Source organism: Rutidosis leptorrhynchoides, chromosome 4, assembly GCF_046630445.1.
Source record: "Rutidosis leptorrhynchoides isolate AG116_Rl617_1_P2 chromosome 4, CSIRO_AGI_Rlap_v1, whole genome shotgun sequence".
NCBI classification, from domain to species: Eukaryota; Viridiplantae; Streptophyta; class Magnoliopsida; order Asterales; family Asteraceae; genus Rutidosis; species Rutidosis leptorrhynchoides.
This window is the reverse complement of record NC_092336.1, coordinates 494,719,650-494,740,308: the sequence shown is the minus strand read 5'-3', so window position 1 is coordinate 494,740,308 and position 20,659 is coordinate 494,719,650. Positions and strand designations below refer to the sequence as shown.

Here is a 20,659-nt window from a genome sequence, read left to right as displayed (position 1 = left end):
GAATAGACAGCAACGTCCCTTACCCCCGACACCCATGCAGTCTGACTACAGGCATACACATTCAGATGGCTCATCCAATTGAGCTACTCGGTTGGGTGACATATTAACATTCCACAAAGGTCTAAACTTTCTTAAGCATAATAGAATACAGGGTTTTCCATATCTGAGAGACGTGATGTGCTTCGATACTTTCGTTAATGATTGAGTTTAAAAGATAGTTAGGCCCTAAAAAGAGTTCAACCATAAAGAACACCATGGCCAAGTCAAGTTTGACATCCATGAACACGTTCGGTTATCCTAACGGTCCAATCCTTTATGTGTTTAAACAAACAGTTCCTTAATTAACCAAGAATCCCTCAAGCGGGGTGCAATGCTTGAGACCGCGTTATGGTGAAGTGTACTAATCAGCACTGACCGGGTTCCATGGCCTTACTTAGTAGAGGTACAGCTTACAACAACCGTTGTGCTTCAGCGTGCACGTACAAAGTTTATATGCTTGGTGACAACACTAGCATGGTCTAGGACTGACAAGGTACTAGGGGTCTAGTTAGATGTTTCATTACGAAAGAGTCCTCAGTCGAAATCCAAGGCTTGGTAAACTTACTACAACCGTTGTGCCTCAGTCGAACTTACGTTGTATCTAATAGACTTCTCTTATCAAGGGGTGACACAGATAGTGTACTCTGAATCGGGGTTCGTGACTTCCCAATAACAGAGCCAATAACTACGTTCTATTAGTTGGAAAAGCGATTGAGTTTAAAGCATAATCGGAAAGCATCTCGACAACATACACAAGCCATAATATTATTTCGGCATTATAACTGACTACATCACAACATACACTAAAGATAACTACTCGCTAATCATGGCAACAATATCACAAAGCATAATAATGGAAAACATTATATAAAGACAAAGGATAGAAGTACCAGTAGATTAAATGAGTTCCGAATACAAAAGTGACAACTTCAAACTCCAGACCGCTCCTAATACAATCTCCGGCGTTCTTCTCAGGGTACTAGGTTTCCCGCACGGAGTTGAAGACCTTGAAAGTATGACTAATATTGTAGAAAGAGAGAGAAAGAAGTGAATTGAAATGTGTGTAAAAATGAATGACAAAGACCCTTTATATAGACTTAAAATTTGCCTGCAAACGGCTGGCAGGCCGTTTGGCAAGCCGTTTGCAAGGGCCGTGCCAGCTTTGCCCATTTAATCTGGCCGTGTGGCAGGCTGTTTACCATAATGGCAAGCCGTTTGGCAGCCCGTTTGACTTGTTGATTTGCTGGATCGTAACTTGATTTATTGTCTTTCACCGTTTTCGCTCTAGAATCTTCGTTTTAGCTCCGATTCTCTTGAATTTTTTTTGCACCGTCTTCGTAATCACTTGTTCTTCAATTTTAACCGACGAAGCGGGTATTTTGGCGATAAAGTTTGGAATTTTATTATTTTTGGGCCTTAATACCGAGGTGAAAACGTGACTTTTTAGCCGATATCAGTGTCTTACCCCATAGTTGTAAAACAATTTAATAAACAGATAAAATTGGAGCTATGAAACTCACCTTAATGCATAATAATATCAATCCAAACAGATTATGAGTAAGAGTGGAAACGAAGTCCACACAGTCAACCTAATCATTAGGTTTGGTGGAGTTAGTGAACCATCACCATGGTTTAATATTAAGTGTGTTAATACATATATAAATGTGTATTAAATGATAAGTAGTTATATGGTTTATGGACTTAGAAAATATAGGTTTTGAGTTAATGGATTGGGCCCAAAAAGTTATCCTAATAAGAGTTGGCCCAATAAAGTTTGTGTTAAACCCTAAACTCTAAACCGTTCATGTTAAAAATTCAATCTAAACCTTAATTTCTGAACCTTAGTTTTTAAACCCTAATTTCTAACACCATAAAAAAAACTTTAATTAAAACATTACATATGATGCATGTTATCATTTATTTCTTTGTTTTCCCGCCAAAATAATAACATTTATCATAAAGTGTGTTTTTCAGATATTTATATTTTCATGTGATCTTAATGTTTGAAAAAATAATTAAAAAAATAAAATAAAAAAATAATTACTTCTCCCAAAAAAAGTGCATCTCTTTTGATTAAAACACTATATATATATATATATATATATATATATATATATATATATATATATATATATATATATATATATATATATAAACAAAGTTTATTCTACTTACGTGCCTTAATCATATTAAATATTCTTACGTAGCACCACTATATTAATCTAACGATTATATTATTATTAAATTAAATATGGATATTATTATCAAACCAGAAGGGTCCAGAGAGAATTGAGAAGACTAAAAAGCCACTTATCATTTCAACCCGAATCTGAACCTATAACTCCGGTTAGGGAGGTTGTCAACGATCAAGCAAACAACCTTTCAAAATTTGATTTATTCCAGCTTCAAACGGGCAATAGTTTAGATCCATTGGCTAATAGCGTAGTTTCCAATTCAAATCTGAATTTGGATGTATACGAAAAATATAAGGGATCTGTACTGAAGAAGAAATCGATGTCTGTGCTGTCTAATGAGATTTCTCATAGTGCTTTTGGAGATAGGACAATTAACAATATTTTTGTCAACTTGGAAAGTACTTTTAGCGTGGCGAAAAGCACAAATCCTACCCCTAATCGTTCTGTTCTTGTTTCCTTCACCAAAATGCCCATTTGTTCACCTTTAGTCAGTGTTGTAAAAGTCGGCCGACTTGGCCGACACTTCGGCCGATGCGTCGTTTTTTGGGTTCTCCGTCCCGTTTTTTCTGAAAACGACTCAAAAGACGGTCAAAGCTAAAAGTTCGGTCAAAGTCTGTCAAAGACGGTCAAAGTTGGTCAAAATCAGTCAAATTTTCGTCAAGATGTGATATGTTTAAAATTAGGGTCTGTTTTCATTTTTTGGGCTGCTCTTTTCTCTGTGTCCTTACTGATTATGTACTCGGTAACATTAATTGAGTTTGAAGTTTGACTTTATTTAAATTCAAGTTCTTATTTAAGAAATTTATGGTACATAATCAACTATTTTATACATATATAAATATATATTTAAGAAATTATTAATAAAGTCAACGTTGGTCAACGACCGATGCGTCCCCGACGCGTCCCCGACTCTGCCGACGCGTCATTTTTAGTTCTTGACCGATGCGTCCTCGACTCACGACTTTTACAACCTTGCCTTTAGTAATCCCATTGTTGGTGGGCCGGCCCAAATTAACTCTACTTTTGACGTCGAGCTTCCAGAAGAACCTGTTTTTTTTCACGCAGCAAGATTTTCTCATGACAAATTGGATAAACATTGATGCCCAATACGAGATTGTCGATCATCGTGTGCTCAATATAAGAAAAACTCTTTGAAGAAGGCAATCTCAATGAAGGAAGTGACTGCTGCCCATCGCAGTTCATTAAAAGGCCACAAAACAAAGAAGACCAAGACTATGGACCTTAACGAGGAAATAGAAGCTGGATCTGATGAGCATTTCCTAAAAGAAGATGAGATCAAACACAGGAGGCACAATCCTCCGTGTATCCCAGGAAACCAAATAAAGTTGCTGGAAAAAATTATGAACCCAAAAATAACGCAAAAGCTAAGCTCAATGAGTTTGGTAACTTTTTAGAAGGTATGTTCGATAGCAACGAACGTCCTTCTAAATCAATGTAATGAAGTTAGCTACTTGGAACAATAGACCTCGGGTATAAAGATAAGGGGCGTAGAGTTGGTGAATTGATTAGAACGTTTCAAATTTAACTTATTGTGGTTCAAGAAAAGAAGGTGGAATAAGTTTCTTATAAGGTGTTTAAAGAGACGTGGTAAGGGGTTATTGTGATGGCATCCTATCGGATACGGGATTGCTCGATGTCAGTGGATGGGGAAAAGGCACGAAGGCTTCTTAGCTTGGCTATGCTTTGAGCAATTTGATTGGGAATGAGGTGGAGTTCAATGGACCATACACGGGTTGGGCTTAGTGAATGCCCAAGTACATGTTTGGTTAAATAGCCCATGGTTGCTACTGTGAAGAAGCTAAAGATATGCTAAGGAAAAGATGTGTATGTGATGCTTGGCCTTTAATTCCTTTTAGTGCACTTGTCATAGTAATGTTCTTATTGTATGGTTTGTATGTAGTCTACTGAGTTGATGTCAAATGGGCAAGTAAAGTTTGTAAGCCCAATTTTGACTCCATTATGTGCTTGCATGATTTTTCACTTTTTTGTGAAAATTCGTTTTTAATTTCAATTCCAGTTTTTTTGCCAAAAAAGAAAAAAAAGAAAAGAAAAAAAAAAGCCACCTGATACCATATCATCAGCAATATTTACCGATAACTTAGAAGATTGAAAAGCCACTTATCAATAGCCACTTGATACCATATCAGCAATGTTGCTCGGAGGCAGGGACGGATCTTTGGGGTGGCAGGGGTGGACAGTGGCCCCTTCAAAAATTTGTTCTCTTAGTGTAAGTTTTATTTTTTGATATCTAAAATATAAATATATTATATATAATAGCCCCTCAAGATTTTAGAATTTTTCTTATATAAGTTTTTGAAATGATTTTGGCCCTCCCACTAAAGTCGTTCAAGATCCGTCCCTGCTCGGAGGTCCACTCGGAAGCAATCTTTTTATCCGTCGAATAGAGAGATGGATGACTTTCTCTACTTTTGAGAGTGTTTCAGTCTAGATGGAGAAATGACTTGTTTTAATTCTTAGAAAAGATTGTCTACTTCACCTTTCCCATAAACCACTCATGTGTTATTGAGTTTTGTTGTTGTTGTTGTTAGAAGATTCAAAAGCATACTTAGTCATAAACTCATAATTTAAGCACCACTATTAAAATACGACTCACATTTCATAATTGTTGTTATTGTTATAAGTCAAAAGAAGAAACGAAGTTGAATGATACTACGTATATGTTTGGCAATATGAAAATGAAATGATGGTGACGTATATTGTATTTGTAGTTTATTTGTCAACACGCAAACATTTATGGCACTATTGAAAATTTGAAATCTATATGTTTGATGTGATGCCATGAACTCTTTGTTATTTCATGGCATTATTATCTTCTTGTGTTATGTCAGCTTCTTTAATTTTTCGTGTTTTTTTAAACACAGATTGAGTGCCTAGAACATGGGAGTTGTTGGAATAAAGACATTGTTTTGAAGATATTTTTTTATACAAGATGACTAGAGTGGACCTCCAGAGGATCTTTCATTTACAATTGTGAAATCAAAGCCAAAGTTGGTTTGGTTTTTGTCAAGAGGGAGCTTTCAACAAATCTATGATTCAAATAATTATCAATAAAAAAATACTTATACCAACAGAAAAAGAGATATTCTAAACTTTGTAAACGACCGTGCTATTATTAAAATGTTCAACAACAACAACAAAACTCAATTTCACAAAAGTGCGGTATGGAGAAGGTAAGACGTAGACAATCCTTTCCATATTCCTAGAATAAAGACAAAAGTTATTTCTCCATCCAGAGTGAAACAGCCCAAGAGTTGAAAAAGTCTTATGAATGGATCTTCGAAAAGTAGGTTAAAATAAATAAATAAATATGTGTTAGACGCCATTAGAATGGTAGAATTAAATTTTCATGGGTTTTAAACCTCTCTGAAGTTTAATTTAGACTCTAAGCGACAGTTAAGTCGTCAATAAATCGACGTTTGCTATTGACTCGATTAATAGAACCATTATTAAAATGTTTATATATGCATAATGATTATTATACTAACATTTAAGCATAAAGTGGGATATGTACGTTCTTAAATTTAATAAAAATATACTCACTCCATTACCAAATAAGTAAATAACTATCACATCTCGGTCCCAATATAACTATTACACTAGTGAAATGATCCGTGAAATCACGGGTTTGTTTAAACGAACAATTTAATGACATGTTTTACGTATTAAGTGAATGTAAATGCTAAATTCATTTATTTTAATGACCCGTTTGACTAAGAAGCTTGCCGTTGTTTTTACAAATATAAAGAGACATGTATTTTCGGCATATATATGTAACGTAATTAATTTCGTAAAGAATTCATATTTGAATATTAATAATATAATAACTTTAAAAGTAAATAATAATAATAATAAAGTTCGTTTAAAGTTGAGTGCTTATATTTATATTTTTAATAATAATAATAATAATAATAATAATAATAATAATAATAATAATAATAATAATAATAATAATAATAATAATAATTAGTAATAATAAATGCCTTTTAATTTTTTTTAGAAAATTAAAATTACAATTTATGAGAGATTAATATTTCCTTTTATAAAAGATTTCGCATTATTTTTTTAATTAAATTAATATATAATTATGACATCATCATTATGAAAAGCAAAAAGTAATTAGCTTAATGATGATATCATCATTTTAGAGCTTTATATGACTATATAGATTTTTCGAAAAAAGAACGAGTCCTCGAGGTCAATTGTTGTGATCCGTGTTATCTTCTTTGCTTGGTTTCGTTCCTTGTAATTTCATGTTATTTTCGGTTTTTGTTTGTAGTTTTTCCGGAATGTCATGGCGGCTCGTTTATAGATAGTTTTTGTTTAAATGGTTGCTTTCTATGTGCAACTTCTCATTTTTCCATGTCATTTTGTATTTTCTGTTGAGTGCGTTTTTGCTTTGGAAAACGACCTCATTTCAATTTGAGTATACGTCATTTTCGCCAACAAATAAAAACTATTGCATAACTTATTTCATAAAGTCTTTGTGTTTATAACTTTGACTTTAAATATTGTTTATTGTGTTACCACGTATATAATACTTATGAAAGTTATATCAATACAAACGCAATACCCAATTTAATCATATAAATTTAAATCAAATGTTATATAACACAATCAAAAAAAAATTAAGTAAAATTGAAAATGAAAAAACATTTAAAAGTCAAAATGAGACTATTTTTAACTGCAAAATTTAATAGAATGAGACACAATAGCAAATTCAGACTTTTATTTTGAGGATAGAATCATATATGTCCTCATTCTCCATCATTTTCCATGACAAGTATCATTGTTATAAGCTTTAAAAGCATCAAATACATAACTAACTCACCCTTCTTAATTTGTCAACTCCATCTTTCAAAAACCAGTGGTATATATTCAAAATGAGTAAAATTAGTGGCCATACACAAGTAGTAATTTGTTCCTAATCCTATTGGGTGTTTCTTCTTTTAGTATCAGCCAGTCAGCCACAAAAGTGAGTTGAGTTCCTGTGAACGCTAAAAGAATCAAGAATATATACATGATCAACAGGTTCAACTTGCTACGAACCTAAATAAATCTCCAATCTCCATGGACGGCGAATCCACATTTTTTAAGAGATTTTCACAAGTTCTGAAAATTTAGTATCAACTTCGTATGACTCGTGATATACAACCTTAAGTTGATTAAGGCGGCAGTTGAACAGTGAAGTAGTCAAAAAGGATTTGTTTACACATATCATATATAGCTTAATTCCTTATTTATAACTCAAAGTTGTCATAAATAAATACTGATGAAATTTAAATAAAGAAAATCAGTATTTAAACTTTACAACTATTTCAACTGAGTTTAAAAATTTATATATAGTATAGTAAATGTAGCCCTAAGGGCTACATTTAACAAATCCCCAAAAAGGATACATATTTATAGAACACAAACACATAAGCATTTAAATTTATAGAACGAAGATTGCGCTTTAAACACGTGAAACATAAAAATAAGTTTCATATCACCGTTTCTGTAACTAAAAAACTGATGTTGCTGTAATATTAATATGAAACAAGGGATTAAAAAAGTAGTATGGATTGAAGCATAAGCTAGTTGCCCTGAATACTTTTGATTCCAGAAACACAGTTTTAGTTTTGCCAGAGATACAGGATATGTGGAATCCATATAGCATTGTTCTAAACTAAGCTAACTGGTTGACAATAACATCATCAGATAAACAAGTTATATCGTAAATGCACATCATTTGGCATTGCAGTTGCATCCTAATACAAAAAGAATGTGCACGTAAATAAATATTAGATGACACGAGCTACTATTCCTCTTAACACATTTAAACAAGTCTTTTAGAAGTGTATCAGGATGAACAGTTCATAGCCATGAACTTAATGTGTCGCAGATTCAAGTGATGTAAATTAAAAACTAACTTTTCATGATGAGTTTCTGACCGCCGAATTTAAGCAGCTATCCGGTCTTGAACGTGTACTGTGTTACGCCCTTCCCTACCTGCTTTAGCAAGTACATAGTATCAGTCAGTACAGTTTTTTTTCCAACCCTTACTAATTTATATCTAGCATATTATGAGATCTTTTAAAAATTCAATATACCTCGCTTTTTTAGTTTCTTCCTGAAGCTTCGCTTCCTGCTAAATGCCTTCTCCTGCAACCATACACAGATTTCATTTACAGAGGCAAAGAGAAAATATAATAAGATAATACATTACACATGAATGTACATGTGCAGGATTTCTTTTAATGGAAGGCAACCTAGAAAAAGTATCTAGAATTTACATCGATTATAATACAATAGTGTAGTGTACTTACCACAGGCTCACATACTTTCCCAGCTTGACGAACTGCAGCAACGAGATCACGGTTCGATTCACTATACATACTTGTAACGAGGCCCGGTTGACCCGCTCTGGCGGTTCGACCCACCCTGTGCAAGAAATCTACTGCAGATGTAGCAAATTCTGCCTGCACTCAAAGCACAGAGTAAAAACAGTCAGATCCCCTGATTTATGCTTTCATAAAAGGATCACAAAATAAATTAATACAAACTTTCAAGCACCTGTATAACATGTGAAACATTAGGAATATCAGTGCCACGAGCAGCAGCATCCGTGCACACAAAGATGCCGCCTTTTTGTTGAAAATCAACCAAATTTCGTGTACGTTCTTCAAGAGAGCTCTCACTATGATAACAGTAGCATTCGATACCTGCTCCATGTAAAACCTGTGCAATTGCTTCGACAGCCTCAACAGTATTTGCAAACACCATTGTTCGACTCAACCCGTTTTCTGAAGCTAAAGACTTTGTATGATTGACAGCATCTATAAGTACATCCACTTGAGAGTCAACTGTAACTTCAATCCATTTCTGCTCTAATCTTGGATTATGACGATGAAGATAAAGCCCGCTTACCCATTTGGCATCTGGAAACAATCGTTTCAGCTCGCCTCCAGCAGTTCTTTTTCCGTTTTCGGGAAGTGTTGCTGCAACAAAAATGTATTGCTTACTTCGCTCGTATATCTCTCTTGCCCTTTTCCAGTCTCTTTTCTTCACACTAACAGGTTGACTTTCTTCTAAATTATGTTCGTCGGGTTGACTTTCTTCTAAAGATTGTTCTTCATCATTGTCACTCTCTTCATCATCTTCAGGAACGGAGTTAGTATGAATGTCTTCATTATCCTCTAACTCAATCTGCATTAGACTGGATTCAGCAGACTCCATATCCATCAGTGGCTTGTCACCTGGAGAATTTTTTGCTCGTGACAACACTTTTTCATCATAACGAAACATATTTATGAGGCGAATAACTTGGTTTTGGAAGCTCCCGCATAGAAGCATGTCGGCTTCATCAAAAACCTACCAATTATTTGAAAAACTCAATGCAATAACTTATCAATCAAACAACAAAACAAACAACCGCATTGCATTAACAGAACATTACCACATGTTTAACACCACGCACAAATTCAGCACGACGACGCCTTTCAGGATCAATAGCATGAAGATAGTTCAAAAGAGCTGCAGGTGTTGATACGATTATGTTTGGTTTATTAATCGGCCACCCCTATAACCAAAAAATAACAATCAAAGAAAGATAAAGAAATATTTTATTAAAAAAATTGAAAATAACAGTAGACGAAATGTAGATAACAATTACCTGTCGTCCACATACGGCAGCAACACGAAGAAGGGGTTCCCCGTTATCATTACATATAGAGTTGGCCATTCGAACTACTTGCTCACATAACATAACATTAGGACAAAGAACTAGAGATATATGATGAGGTTTATTCACTGTATCACCGGACTCGTTTGCTGACGTATTATCACATGATGATAAAAATAAAAGCTGTTTATGAAACAATGGAGCAAGATAGGCATGTGTTTTACCACTACCGGTTTCAGCTGCAACCACAACATCATTTCCATATAGTATAGCAGGTATTGAAGCAGCCTGAAGTATTATTCAAATCATTACAATATCAATCAATTTACATATAATTGTAGTCATGTTAAGCCCTAGAATTGAAATCTGCAAAATCTCTAACTGATTAACATAGTACCTGAATGAGTGAAGGACGATTGAATCCGATTTTAGAAAGAGCTTCAGATAATTTATCATTACTAATACCTAAGGAGCTCCAGGTAACGGTTTCATCGGAGAAGAAGGTGTCGGTTGTTGTTTCCGGCTTTTCAATGGAGGTAGAAAAAGCCCTAATTCGACATCGGGGACGGTGGTGGAATTGAGACGTAAGCGGTGAAAATGATGTTAATTTGGAGGTAAGATTTGGGCGTAATAGAACGAATTTAGGAGATGTTGAGGATTTGCAGTGATTCAGAATCGGAACAAGTGTTGAACGTTGAAGAATCATCAGAATGAATGATTATGTTAAATTTTTGGATACAAGAAGTAGGGATTGGGGGAGATTTGGGGATTACGTTTAAGGGGTTTTGTTGAGGTTTAAAGGTATGTGACCTATTCGCAGTTATTGAACATAAGGGGACCATGTTTGCAAGTATAAGTCAATTCTAGGGTGTTGTTAATCAATGAAGCTATATTCTAGGGGCTGATTTTGTAACTTTTGACAAACTTCTTTTCTTTTATACTTGCTCTATAGTAACCTAGAAAAGTATCAAACAACATTTTTTTTAACCGGAGTAAGGGATCATAGGAGACTTAATTACTCATGCGTTCATCTCCCGTAGTTGCATAATCCACCCTCAACTGCTATCCAGAAGGAAACCCGGCCCACTCCAAGGACATGGGTGGTAAAAACCCCCTCCGCCACTGCCCCGGCAACGCGATGTGCGGAAGGCACTATTGGGTAGAATTCAAGGGTAAACGGACAACCTTCTGTGCATTGTTGCACCTCGTGAGAGTTGAACTCCTAACCTCTCGCTAAGAGAGGCACGCCACTGCCACATGAGCTACAACACAATCTTAGTTTCAAACAACGTTACTTTATAAAAGTTCTAACAAGACTTCGTGTGCGTTCGATATAAACAAAAAAAAAAAAGTTATATTAACCGCCAAAAATCTGAATTAATGGTTCTGCATCATTTGTCATTCATATTTTACAAATAAACACACGGAATAGTTCATCGTGTTAAGCCATTTAATTAAGAGGCGATCAAACACACCCTTAATCTCTTTTGTGTGTGTAACCTTAAAAAACAACAATCATTCCTACACCCGAGAGAAAGACGTGTTTCTCTACCATTAAGTTAAGAAAGACATTTCTCTTCCCGAAGTTAGAAAAGACTGCTTTTAAAAGGAACTACAACTAGCTTGATTGTAATGATGCATATAAGTTTAAAAACCGATATTATATACTATCGTGAAATGTTTAATTTATTGGTTTCAAACTCAACTGTGAGAGACAATGTGTACTCCATATGTCACAAGGATAATAATTAGAGGTGCACAAACTGGATAAAAAACCGAATTTGGACAAAGAAAACCTGATTTTTTTGTCCGTATTTTCCAGAACCGGTTTCGGTTCTCGACTTCGGTATTTTTTTCGGAATCGGTTTTTTTGGTTCTCGGTCGGATATTTTTCGGACTAGGATTCGATTTTGCCGGTTATATTTTAACCGGTTTGGTTTTATTAACATTTGAACAACAATAATATAATGAATATTAACAAAAGTTACAATGCTTTACACTATATATAATATAAATAACAACATTTTTATTTATAACGATTACCACTATAAATAACATCAATTTTATTCGAACGATCAATTAAAATACAAAAGTTAATACATTTCGAGCTTCGGCATGGCCATTACCGAAAATGTATTACGAATAAAGTATACCGAGCTTCGGCATTGCCCTCACCCGTTATACTTTAGTCGTCAAATGAGCTTCGTTGCCGAGAAGCGTTTTGCCTTCGCTCCTATTCTTCAAATTCGGGATCATCAACTACACTCGCAAAAAAAAGCTTGTTAGTAAACTTTGACAAATTTTGCCGAAGAGCTTCGGCATCGTATTCAAAAATCGAACCATCTTTCCGAAGTGTTTGTTGTGTCAGGTCTCTTGCGTTTGCGCTAAAACCGGATCCGGATCGGATCTAAAATCGGATGCGGATCGTGTCCGGTTTTTTATCCAGAAAAAACCGGTTTTTCCGAATTCTGTATCCGATAGGATCCGGATCGAATCCAAGATCCAGAACCGGATTTTCTGAGATCCGGTTTTGTGGAATCCGGTTTCTGATCGACGGGTCGGATCGTGTCCGGCTTTTTTGTGCACCTCTAATGAAAGTATCTAGAGCATCGTGTCCGGCTTTTTTGTGCACCTCTAATGATAGTATCTAGAGCATAGGTTGCTTTTGCAAGCTCTTTTCTTTATGTAAAAAATGCCCTAAGAGTAACATATATTCATTCCAACTAAATAGTGTTTGATATGTAATATACACATTGTTAACAATAGATCGTCTAATAGCGAATAACTAAACACGAAGAGAAAAAAAAAAAAAAAAAATATCACTTTATACTTCTGTAGCTCTGAATGAAAGCACTAGCAAAGCTCAGGTAATACAGATATTAATGGTGGATCTTATGTTCTTGCACGCCTTGGATGAAACCAATTTCAGAAACAAAATAGTTCAATTTGAGAAAATGGGCGTGCATATAGTTGATTCATCTTGTTGCACTTGGTTGAAACTGTTAAGCAGAAATCGTCATTGACTGCTGACTTTGACTTTCCTTTTTATATATGTTGATCTCCTCCTCCTGTACCTCACCAACTGTACAAAGATTCTATTAGATCGATAAAACTTCTATACTACATGGTTTACACAAACGTTTTGATTATCTGTAATGTACTTAAATTGTCTTTCAACAAAAACAGTACAAGAACGACACTTTATTTGTGTAATAATGAGCAAATAGGTAGTTTTAAGAGTGATCACCTTCAAGAAGAACAGCTAAGTTTGCCTGAGCATCTGCTGCAGCGTTTTTGTCCTATCAGAATATTTAAAAATGTAAACTTGAAGAGATAAACAACTGCAAAATACTAAGACAATAACCATTAATCAACCAAAGTATTGTACCCGTAAGACATGATATACTTGGAAAAACAGAAACTCGTCCTTTAATTTCTTTGCTTCTTCATACCACTTGCTTATATTCTCATTCCTCACCCTCCATAAACCTTGAATCTGTACAACACAAGTTTTTTTAATTTTTAAAAATAAGCATCCAAACATTTTGGCTACGTTGGTGTCTGTGTGTATGTATATATGGGAGACACCTGCTTGCAAACGAGTTTAGAGTCTCCTGCAACACAAATATTTGTGAACCCTTTGCTAAGAGCATATCTCAATCCTAATATCATAGCTCGATATTCAGCAACGTTATTAGTTGCTACCCCCAAACCTTCACGCACTCTATATAACTACATAAAATCAGGTATATCGCTTTATAGTCGTTAAGACAATAAAATATAATAAGATAAGTAAATATATAATATAATATGAAGAACAGAAAATAAGGCAGTTCCAAAAAATCATGTGTACGTACCAAAATCCCGTCAGGACTCCGTAGCACAGCTCCTGCCCCAGATGGGCCGGGATTTCCTTTACAAGCCCCATCAAACTCAAGAATACAAGAACGCTGTCAATTAGTTAGAGAAATCGGTTAGGAATATAAGTAGCATTAACATTATGAGTTCTTAGGGTGCGTTTGGGTGACTTAAATAAAAGTTTCGTAGTGAATGCTAAACAATTCAACATTCAGTACATTGTTAGTGACATTTGAATGACAAATGACGTTGAACCTTTCAGCAATTTGTGTTGAACCATTCAGAGTTTAAATACTCTTAACCACCTCCATTTTTCTTCAATATACTCCTTAAATTATATTTTGAATATTTATTAAACAATTATATTCTTTTTATTTATTTATTTATTTATTTATTTACAAGGTTAATATTGATTATATCATTTATATAGATCATTCAAAACGATTATTAAACAACTTATTGTTGTTCAACCATGTTCAATCACAACCTTTGAATCATTCAGATTTTGAACCATTTAGCGCTTAATCATTATGTTTTATCAAACACACCCTTAAAAATTGAACACTACAATTTTTATCTCAATTCTAAAATACTAACTCACCCCAGTTTGTGATGCCAAAGCTTCCTGAAAGGTTCTTTGTGGTTCGCCAATGGAAATAGGTGGTGGATGCTGCATGGAAAAGATGAATCCTTTGGTTTACCGATGACCATAGAACTAATCCGTATTCATTGTGTATAATTGGTTCATTAGATTGGGATAACAATGGTTGTCTCTTGATCTCGAGACGTATTTCACTATGTTTTGTCGTTCATTTATCAGATGTTATAATAAGGTCCAGATAGACAGAAAATGAAGATGAATTATGTTACCTGGAAAAGACACGGCACGAGCCGTCCAAATAACTCTTCTGTCAAATCTACGGCTCTGATTGAGTACAAAGCATCTTTAAGCCCATGAGATTGCAAATACGCTTCAGTTCCCTTGGGCATCGCGTAACCTTTATAAACACTCACAGGAGGGTCACATACCTAAATGCGAAAATAGACGAGGGAGGGTTTAACATCATATCTCGAGTATAACTATCTCATTATTGTGTGTTTCGAGTTACTGGGTAATCAGTTTCTAGTGCTCGGCAATAGTAAAATTGCCCACAAGTTCCTGACTAGGCAGCCTAGTCCCCGACAAGTCTCCGACTTGGCCAATGTATTCGGTCAAATTTGTCAAAAGTCCAATTTAGTCTGTCAAAGTCGGAATTATTTGTTTAATGTCGGATTTATTCGGTCAAAGTATGTCAAAAATATTCAAAGTTGGTCAACGTCGGACTGATCCCGACTAGTCTACAACTTGGCCGGTTAGTCTTATAAAGTCTCGACCGATTAGTCTTGACTAACCACCTTTACAACCTTGGTTCTAAGGGTCAATCAAATTAGAGTAATCACAACAAAACTGATTATAAATTTATAACTATGCATATATTTTTTCAGAGTCACACAAATTACATTTAAATAATCAAAATTTGGCAAACAGAAATTTCAAGACTTAAATAATGAAAATCATGGAAAAAGATAGAATAGAAAAAGAAAAAATAATAAACAGTTTACTGACTGAAGATCCAACTTGAGCCTGACAGTCAGTTAAGCTGTTGTAGACACCAACAATATCCCCTTTTCTAACAACAAAGAAACCACCATTCTTATCTTCCTCCATTATCGTGTTCATTGCAGCTGTTTTAGAAGAATCTACTACTAATTTCTTCGTCTTCTTTGACTTTGACTTAGTTATACCAATACTGCTGGTAGTAGAGTAGTAGTAACAGTGACCGCCAACCTTAAGCGTGAGATTATTATTATAATTATAATGATGATGGTACATATTACTACTAGTTTTCTTCAATTTAGGAGTACCATCAAATCGTGTTAGTTTCGTACAAAATGAAAACCTAATTCCCGCAGCAGCCATTCTTGAAAATAATGAATTCATAGCTTGGAAAAATTAGAAGCGTTTTTCGCCGGGTAACATTAAACACCTGACGATTTGATTGGGTTTCGTGTTTCTTGTTCGAATTTTGGTGCTACTGATATTTTATTTGGCAGCAGGTTCAGGGTTTATAATCCACAACATTAGGATTTGTCGAGGTTTTTGATTTTGTTAAGTTGCACCAATCACCCTCTGACTATTTCTAAATATCCAAGTTTGGCCCCTGTCATAAAAATTTGGGCCACTATTCTTCTTGAAATGGAGTGTATCAGATCATTTAACATTACAGCAGGGGATTATAGCATGTCGAATTTTGACCATGAGGACTACTCTTGCATCTATATGGAGCAACCGATAGGTTAACGTTCGTATATATATTTTTAAATACCAGAAATTCTTTAGAAAACTAGCAGGAAACTCATCGTCAGTAGCCAAGTTGTGAAAATCGAGAATGAGAAGAATTTGGGCCGTGTTAATCCCTATGGCTTCTCTTGCAATTTTGCACATGTAACGAAATCAATACAACAACTCCTTCATACTCGAAAAGTTATTTCTTATCTACGTGTCCAAAATGGCTTTAATCCCATCGAATATACGTGTTGACGACCCTTATTTATATATGTCGTATACAGAACCAACACAAAGAAGGAACATTTAGTACAAATTATTTGATGTTCAGTGGTTGGGGCTCTGAGTTTCTTGCAAAAGGTCTCAGGTTAGAATCCCGTCTAGGACGAATATTTAGTGGTGGCCAGGGAGGCAGGGATGAGTTGGAAACAACCAGGGAGTAATCCTTCTAGGCTGCGTACATCAGAGTATGGAGTTGGATGGTTCGCTGTCCCGAGTAGCCCGAACAGGGAAAACCTTCTACCTTTTTTTTATTTGATGAACCACATTGCAGCAATGCTGAACTTGATCAAACCAATGACTTCTAGAAAATATCACGTTGACCCACTAAGATATAATGATATAGGTGCATTCTTGAGCTTTCCACAAACGTGACCATGTCATAAGTTGTAGATACCAAGTTCAGATCAAGAAATCATATTCTTAACATTTAGATTTATAGACATAGCAATAGCAATAGCATAGCAGTGCAATAATAGTAACAAGACATTGTTTTATACTGACAAATTAAATTAAATACATGTATGTATATATGTTGTTGCAACTCCTTGCTAACTACATATACTCTAACGCATACATAAAAGTCAGTATGATTTTTCAACTTCCATCATGAAGTAGTTATTTCTAAACAAATTACAAAATGCTAAATTGTTTCTCTGTAGCAATAACCAACATTGGAAGACCAACAAAAAGGGTTGTAGTTGGCTAATGTCAAGGACTTCCACTGCTAGTCGTTTCACTCCTTTTGACGGCTTTCTGCCTTTTCTCATTGCATAATTTGAGATTCTGAACTTCTGTTGAAACATAAAGCATAAAACAGATTATCGTTACAGATAATCATATCAAATTACCCCAATTAGACCACTTACTATTGTGACATCCAAAATTAAACTTCTTAACTACAACATAAGTGTCACGTCAATATGAACATGAAGACCAAAGGAATGATGCTTGAACTCTAAATATCGTGACAACAATACTAATAGTGCGTTTGATAAAATTGAATGATTTAGCGTTGAATGGTTCATAGTCTAAATAATTCAAAGGTTCTGAATGAAGCTGCTGAATGACAATAAGTTGTTTAATAAACATTTTGAATGAATAATGTGAATGACGTAAAATTACTTTATTAACCTTTAACATGAATAAAAACTACAATATAGTTGTTTAATAAGTGTTCTTGATATAAATTAAAGAGAATACTACATAAAATTCATGTGCTTAATGGTTAAGAGACAATTCCAGCTCTGAATGGTTTAGTACTGAATGTTGAACCATTCAACACCATCTGTCATTAGAGGTCAGAAACAAACATACTGAATGTTCAATGGTTCAGCGCTGAACCATTACTTAATAGGTAAACAAACCCACCCTAGCACATACTGGACCCAAAAATACATACACAAAAGTCACCGTGCCTATAATGTGCATGACCATATACCCCTAAGATGAAACCCATGAAGTCATCATGCATATGGTAGCTTCTTGAGGGCGGTACAAGACGATCAAGTGACCAACCCTCTTGTACCATAAGCGGAGGTCTTTAAGGTATTAGGTTAAACCATTCACACAAATTCTAGGAGCAACATAGCTTTAAAGAAACACAATGATTTACTGCAGTTAACTTGGAAAAAGTAGACATGTTTTTAGTTTCGCATATATTAATGGTGAAAAACAGAAATATATATGCTAAAAAAACACAATAAAATACCCACCTTTCTGGCAAGCTTTCCAATTTCTATTAAAATTAACAAGACAGTCCTACAAAAAATTGAAAATAAAAATGAAAATTTGTAAGTAAAATGAGATTCTAACAACATTTGTGTGCAATATATTATTGTGGTAGTTAGATAATGAACCACCTGTAATAATAAATAGAGAGAAGAACATTGTTGGAGTTGCTTCACGTTTTCATCATCTTCATCTGCATCGCTTTTATGATTCGCTTGTGGATCCATTTTGATTATAATGTGAAAATTAGCAGGATTTATTAAATAATTAACTGTACCAAAATTTCTATCAGTCAATCTGCCAGTGTCGTCACTAGCTGAAGGGATCAATGATAGGTATTTACAGACGGAGGGATTCTGATCCTCCGGGTTAGGGTTTTAGTGGGTCAACCCGGATTTATTCATTTATTTTTTGGGTGGACTTCTAAGAAAAATTACTCCGTAACAGATTTTTTTTTTTAGAAAAAAAAAAAAAAAAAAAATTAACAGAAGTCCAGTTGGCCCTCTTAAGTTATTAATTGTTGAAGATATTGTATTGTGTATTTTACTAAAAGTGGTTATTAATATTTTGAACCAATAAAGTTTTTTCTACTCAGACGGGAGGGGGCAAGTATTTTTATGGTTTTTCCAATATTGTTTCTGATCACCTCAAGATATGCGTTAGCCTTCAAATGAGATTCCAATATTGTTTCTAATCACCTGATATGTGTTAGCCTTCAATTGAGGTTTGAGGATAGGCATTTTCAACAAATAGTGATGATAGGGACAAATGGTAATGGAGCTTGGATGAGAACGGTGAGTTTTCAACAGAGACTTTGGCACCAAAGTTTGACGAAAGTATTTTAAATGGAAGTGGAGTAACAATTGGAACCATGGGGACAACCCATGGAAGGCGCTAAGAAGCAGATTACTGGTCAGAACAGAATAGGACAAAATGGGCCTTGATCTTCATTCCACTAGATGAATGTTTGTACGACCATTTGAACTGAAGCTATACAAAACAAACAAGAGTTTATCTGTAGTCCTGCCGTACGAAACCTAGAGGTTATTCAAGTATGTATAAGATAGATTCACAACTTGTTGAACTCGGACTTATCGCAACAACGAAATACCAGCCATGCCTACTTGACATAAAGTCAACTCTCTACGACATCAAAAGTTCAACACTAAGGTCAATAATCAACAAAAAGATTTCAAACGTGAAAACCAAACTATTCAACTTTACCACGATCACCAAGTTTTACATTCTTTTCTTCTACTCCAGAAATTAAAAAACAAAATTTAACTAAAATCTTTCAGCAAATGAACTTAATCAGTAACCACTTCTGTTCCTTTCGCAGCGCCAGCACCGTATTTTGAAAACACACCAGAAAGCAAAGCCTTCTCCTTCGTCTTCAACCTGTGACATCAAAACAACGTTAACAAACACTTCACATGTCAGCTGAAAAAACAGGCATACTAAATAAAACAAAATAAAACAAAAATGTAAACCTGTTGGCAGATCCAGGTATGTTCAGCTTTGGTGTATTTTCTGCTTTCTTTTTACTCCCACTTATCTTCTTCCCCTTTACACCAACTTTTTTCGGTGGTTTTGGCAACCCTGGACCCACTTCAGGTTCATGTGTTTCTTGAACCACATTATCAATTTTCGCTGGCTCGTTGTCATTGCAGTCATCTGTTGCTGATACAAGTTCGTCATCACCCCTTTTGAAGTTATCCAAAACAGCATCTTCAACATTTGGGTCGAATGGCGTTTCAGTAACAATAGTTGAGTTGATGGTTTCAGTGGGATATGAAACTGGAAGACGATTTTTGGTTTTATGTATGGTAGGTTTAGAAGATGCTAGATTTGGAGGGCTCGATTTCATTATTTCACATCTGACTTGCTTCTGAACCTTACCAAAAGTGATCGGCTGTGTTGAGAACGTATCGACAAACCTGCCAAAACACACACTTTAGCACTGACAGAGATCTTGCATCATAAGTTTGACATTTGAGATCAAAATTACTAGTTTGACTTAATGGGATATTTGAATTATTAAAAGTTTGAGAGAATTTGATGAGTATGCTAGGCTCTATAACAAGTGGTATATAATATATTACTATGTACAAAATAAAAGAAATGACTTTTCAAGAGAGTAATGAACTCCGTCACAATCTTAAGTTCCTAGAGCAACCCATTTGACCTGAAAAGGCAAAACACAACTTAGGCTAAGAGTTGCAATTATATCTTTTTATTTCCATCATCAATCTTTTAACCTTACATTGCAGATACAAAATATGTTAAGATCATATCTATTGACTTAATGGGAGAAAGTATCTTATGAACGCATTTATCAAACCGGTTAAAGTTATAGTGCAGCTAACGACCAATTGCCTTTGCTTATTAGTGATTACTGCCTGTCTCATGCTATCAAAATCTCAAGGCAAGTCAACCAACTACTATGTCTGTCCTATTCAATTTAGGGCACATATGATTGCCTTTTATTTGAATGGTTAAGCACTGAATGTTGAATCGTTTGTTCGTAAA

The 20,659-nt window shown here is 34.8% G+C and overlaps 4 protein-coding genes across 4 annotated transcripts; all 4 read right to left on the bottom strand.

The window, feature by feature from the left end:
* Nucleotides 1–7,803: 7,803 nt before the first annotated feature.
* LOC139844700 (DEAD-box ATP-dependent RNA helicase 22-like) lies at nt 7,804–10,705 on the bottom strand. The gene is made up of 7 exons (XM_071834921.1): nt 10,334–10,705; nt 9,928–10,224; nt 9,712–9,834; nt 8,829–9,626; nt 8,582–8,734; nt 8,366–8,417; nt 7,804–8,264 (listed from the first exon to the last, which is right to left on the bottom strand). The coding sequence occupies exons 1-7, from the start codon at nt 10,640–10,642 to the stop codon at nt 8,215–8,217; spliced, it is 1,782 nt and encodes a 593-aa protein (XP_071691022.1). The 5' UTR covers nt 10,643–10,705; the 3' UTR covers nt 7,804–8,214.
* A 1,929-nt stretch (nt 10,706–12,634) lies between these two features.
* LOC139844699 (uncharacterized) lies at nt 12,635–13,677 on the bottom strand. The gene is made up of 4 exons (XM_071834920.1): nt 13,525–13,677; nt 13,325–13,432; nt 13,184–13,235; nt 12,635–13,018 (listed from the first exon to the last, which is right to left on the bottom strand). Exons 1-4 carry the CDS (start codon nt 13,606–13,608, stop codon nt 12,939–12,941), a joined length of 324 nt encoding a protein of 107 aa, XP_071691021.1. The 5' UTR covers nt 13,609–13,677; the 3' UTR covers nt 12,635–12,938.
* A 1-nt stretch (nt 13,678) lies between these two features.
* LOC139842396 (uncharacterized) lies at nt 13,679–15,871 on the bottom strand. Its single transcript, XM_071832540.1, has 5 exons — nt 15,401–15,871; nt 14,665–14,823; nt 14,396–14,464; nt 13,794–13,886; nt 13,679–13,690 (listed from the first exon to the last, which is right to left on the bottom strand). The coding sequence occupies exons 1-5, from the start codon at nt 15,773–15,775 to the stop codon at nt 13,679–13,681; spliced, it is 708 nt and encodes a 235-aa protein (XP_071688641.1). The 5' UTR covers nt 15,776–15,871.
* A 1,239-nt stretch (nt 15,872–17,110) lies between these two features.
* Nucleotides 17,111–18,473, bottom strand: LOC139842395 (uncharacterized). Its single transcript, XM_071832539.1, has 3 exons — nt 18,262–18,473; nt 18,115–18,160; nt 17,111–17,193 (listed from the first exon to the last, which is right to left on the bottom strand). The coding sequence occupies exons 1-3, from the start codon at nt 18,355–18,357 to the stop codon at nt 17,111–17,113; spliced, it is 225 nt and encodes a 74-aa protein (XP_071688640.1). The 5' UTR covers nt 18,358–18,473.
* Nucleotides 18,474–20,659: the final 2,186 nt, after the last annotated feature.

Bases quoted from the DNA above. Each gene is read 5' to 3' on its own strand.
- LOC139844700 (XM_071834921.1), bottom strand. From the start codon at position 10,642: ATGATTCTTCAACGTTCAACACTTGTTCCGATTCTGAATCACTGCAAA. The intron at 9,835-9,927 runs GTAATTGTTATC...TTTTGGTTATAG, and splicing joins CTGCCGTATGTGGACGACAG to GGGTGGCCGATTAATAAACC. The intron at 8,418-8,581 runs GTAAGTACACTA...GTATGGTTGCAG, and splicing joins GGAAAGTATGTGAGCCTGTG to GAGAAGGCATTTAGCAGGAA.
- LOC139844699 (XM_071834920.1), bottom strand. From the start codon at position 13,608: ATGATATTAGGATTGAGATATGCTCTTAGCAAAGGGTTCACAAATATT. The intron at 13,433-13,524 runs GTGTCTCCCATA...TGTGTTGTACAG, and splicing joins CTAAACTCGTTTGCAAGCAG to ATTCAAGGTTTATGGAGGGT. The intron at 13,236-13,324 runs GTACAATACTTT...ATATTCTGATAG, and splicing joins AAGTATATCATGTCTTACGG to GACAAAAACGCTGCAGCAGA.
- LOC139842396 (XM_071832540.1), bottom strand. From the start codon at position 15,775: ATGAATTCATTATTTTCAAGAATGGCTGCTGCGGGAATTAGGTTTTCA. The intron at 14,824-15,400 runs GTCAGTAAACTG...TTTCGCATTTAG, and splicing joins AGGCTCAAGTTGGATCTTCA to GTATGTGACCCTCCTGTGAG. The intron at 13,887-14,395 runs GTGAGTTAGTAT...ACTAATTGACAG, and splicing joins CTTTGGCATCACAAACTGGG to CGTTCTTGTATTCTTGAGTT.
- LOC139842395 (XM_071832539.1), bottom strand. From the start codon at position 18,357: ATGGATCCACAAGCGAATCATAAAAGCGATGCAGATGAAGATGATGAA. The intron at 18,161-18,261 runs GTGGTTCATTAT...AATTTTTTGTAG, and splicing joins CTCTCTATTTATTATTACAG to GACTGTCTTGTTAATTTTAA. The intron at 17,194-18,114 runs GTGGGTATTTTA...ATGTTTCAACAG, and splicing joins TTGGAAAGCTTGCCAGAAAG to AAGTTCAGAATCTCAAATTA.